This window comes from Neovison vison, chromosome 6 (assembly GCF_020171115.1).
Source record: "Neovison vison isolate M4711 chromosome 6, ASM_NN_V1, whole genome shotgun sequence".
Classification (NCBI taxonomy): Eukaryota; Metazoa; Chordata; class Mammalia; order Carnivora; family Mustelidae; genus Neogale; species Neogale vison.
The window spans coordinates 29,071,019-29,072,609 of NC_058096.1; the positions used below are offsets into that span (position 1 = coordinate 29,071,019).

Genomic DNA, 1,591 nt, shown 5'->3' on the forward strand with positions numbered 1-1,591 from the left:
CAGTTAAAAATTGCTAAAGCAGATCATAAATACACATACATAAATAAGTTTTAACAAAAAAACCAAACTTAAATACAATTAACTGGCCAAAATAGAAACCCATAAATATGCCTTAAAATTCTTACTATCCTGAGAACCAAAATGGATTGAAAACAAACATTTCTCGGGAAAAAAGACTAAAAAGTTAAAATATATGGCAAGGAAATTCCTTATTGCTATCCAGTATGTGACTAGCCTGGCATTTCAATAAGTGCTAAATTTTTTTCTGAAAATGTAGAAATTGAACTGACGGTGGTAGAACTTCAAAAGCTTTCCCTCTACAAATGCCTTTCATGTGACTGGTAAAGAGAATTGTCCTGTTAACTTATTAGCAGACTCAAATGAAGAAATTCCTTAAATTCTTCTTTTTTTTTGAAAGTCACAGACAGTTTATCTTTCTATAATTAGATTAGGAGGACAGACCACAAAGAACGCACTGGTAGCAGGAAGAAGCAAGAGTCTTCTAGGGTCTGGCATTTGATGAGATGTTCAGTTCCTGTGCATTTCCATTGTTTTTCCATGGCAGAACATACGGCAGAGGCTTGGGAACACGCATGCCTGAAGCCAGGTTACTCTTATGTTCCATAACCATGTTGCCTATAGGGCTGTTGTTGCCACAGTAGTTGGCTGTGCCCCAGACAAATGGGGTGCTGGTCTGTTCCCACAGATCTTTATCCCAGTCTTCATCGCAAGGAGGGCACTGCCACGTGCTCTCAGCCAGAGTCTTTTGTCCAGCGTTCCTGGTTTGGTTGACAACATCCTGCTCAATACAACTTTTATCATCACAGCTGGAGATAGGATGACTGATTTCAGCCAGGGGAACCTGGTGACACGCATGGAAGGGACAAGTAGCCAATTTGTTTACGACATCAGGATGATTCTTTCTGCACTTGATAAGATGATAAGGAAACCTGCAGGCCCTAATCTGGTGGTTTTTATCATAGGGGCATTGTATTAGCTTTCCAGAGTCCAGGGAATTGATGTAAGTTTCTCCCATGTAGGAGATAAAGAAGCTGCATCCAAGCGCTCGGTCGAGACACGTTCTCTCCACCAAGAAATCCCTTAAATTCTTTTTTTTTTTTTTAAGATTTTATTTATGTATCTGACACAGAGAGAGAGAGCACAAGTAGGCAGAGAGGCAGGTAGAGAGAGAGGGCAAAGCAGGCTCCCCACTGAGCAGAGAGCCTGACTTCGATCGGAGGACCCTGGGATCATGATCTGAGCCCAAGGCAGAGGCTTTAACCCACTGAGCCTCTGAGCCACCCAGGTGCTTCCCTTAATTTCTTACCAAGAACCCTCAGAGAAGCCTGTGGAGCCACGGTGCATATTCAAAATTCTGATGAGAGGGGCGCCTGGGTGGCTCAGTCATTAAGCGGCTGCCTTCAGCTCAGGTTATGATCCCAGAGTCCTGAAATCAAGCCCCGCCTAGGGCTCCCTGCTAGGTGGGAAGCCTGCTTTTCCCTTTCTTACTCCCCCTGCTTTGTGTTCTCTCTCTCTGTCAAATAAATAAAATCTAATCTCTGATTAGGAAATTCTCTTTACACTCTCTTCC

At 43.0% G+C, this 1,591-nt stretch overlaps 1 protein-coding gene across 1 annotated transcript; it reads right to left on the bottom strand.

Annotated features, from left to right (window-relative positions):
• Nucleotides 1-482: 482 nt before the first annotated feature.
• Nucleotides 483-1,057, bottom strand: LOC122910362 (gametocyte-specific factor 1-like). The gene has a single exon (XM_044254996.1). It carries the CDS (start codon nt 1,034-1,036, stop codon nt 503-505), a length of 534 nt encoding a protein of 177 aa, XP_044110931.1. The 5' UTR covers nt 1,037-1,057; the 3' UTR covers nt 483-502.
• Between the last annotated feature and the right edge of the window lie 534 nt (nt 1,058-1,591).

Coding starts and splice junctions, on each gene's coding strand:
- LOC122910362 (XM_044254996.1), bottom strand. CDS start 1,036: ATGGGAGAAACTTACATCAATTCCCTGGACTCTGGAAAGCTAATACAA.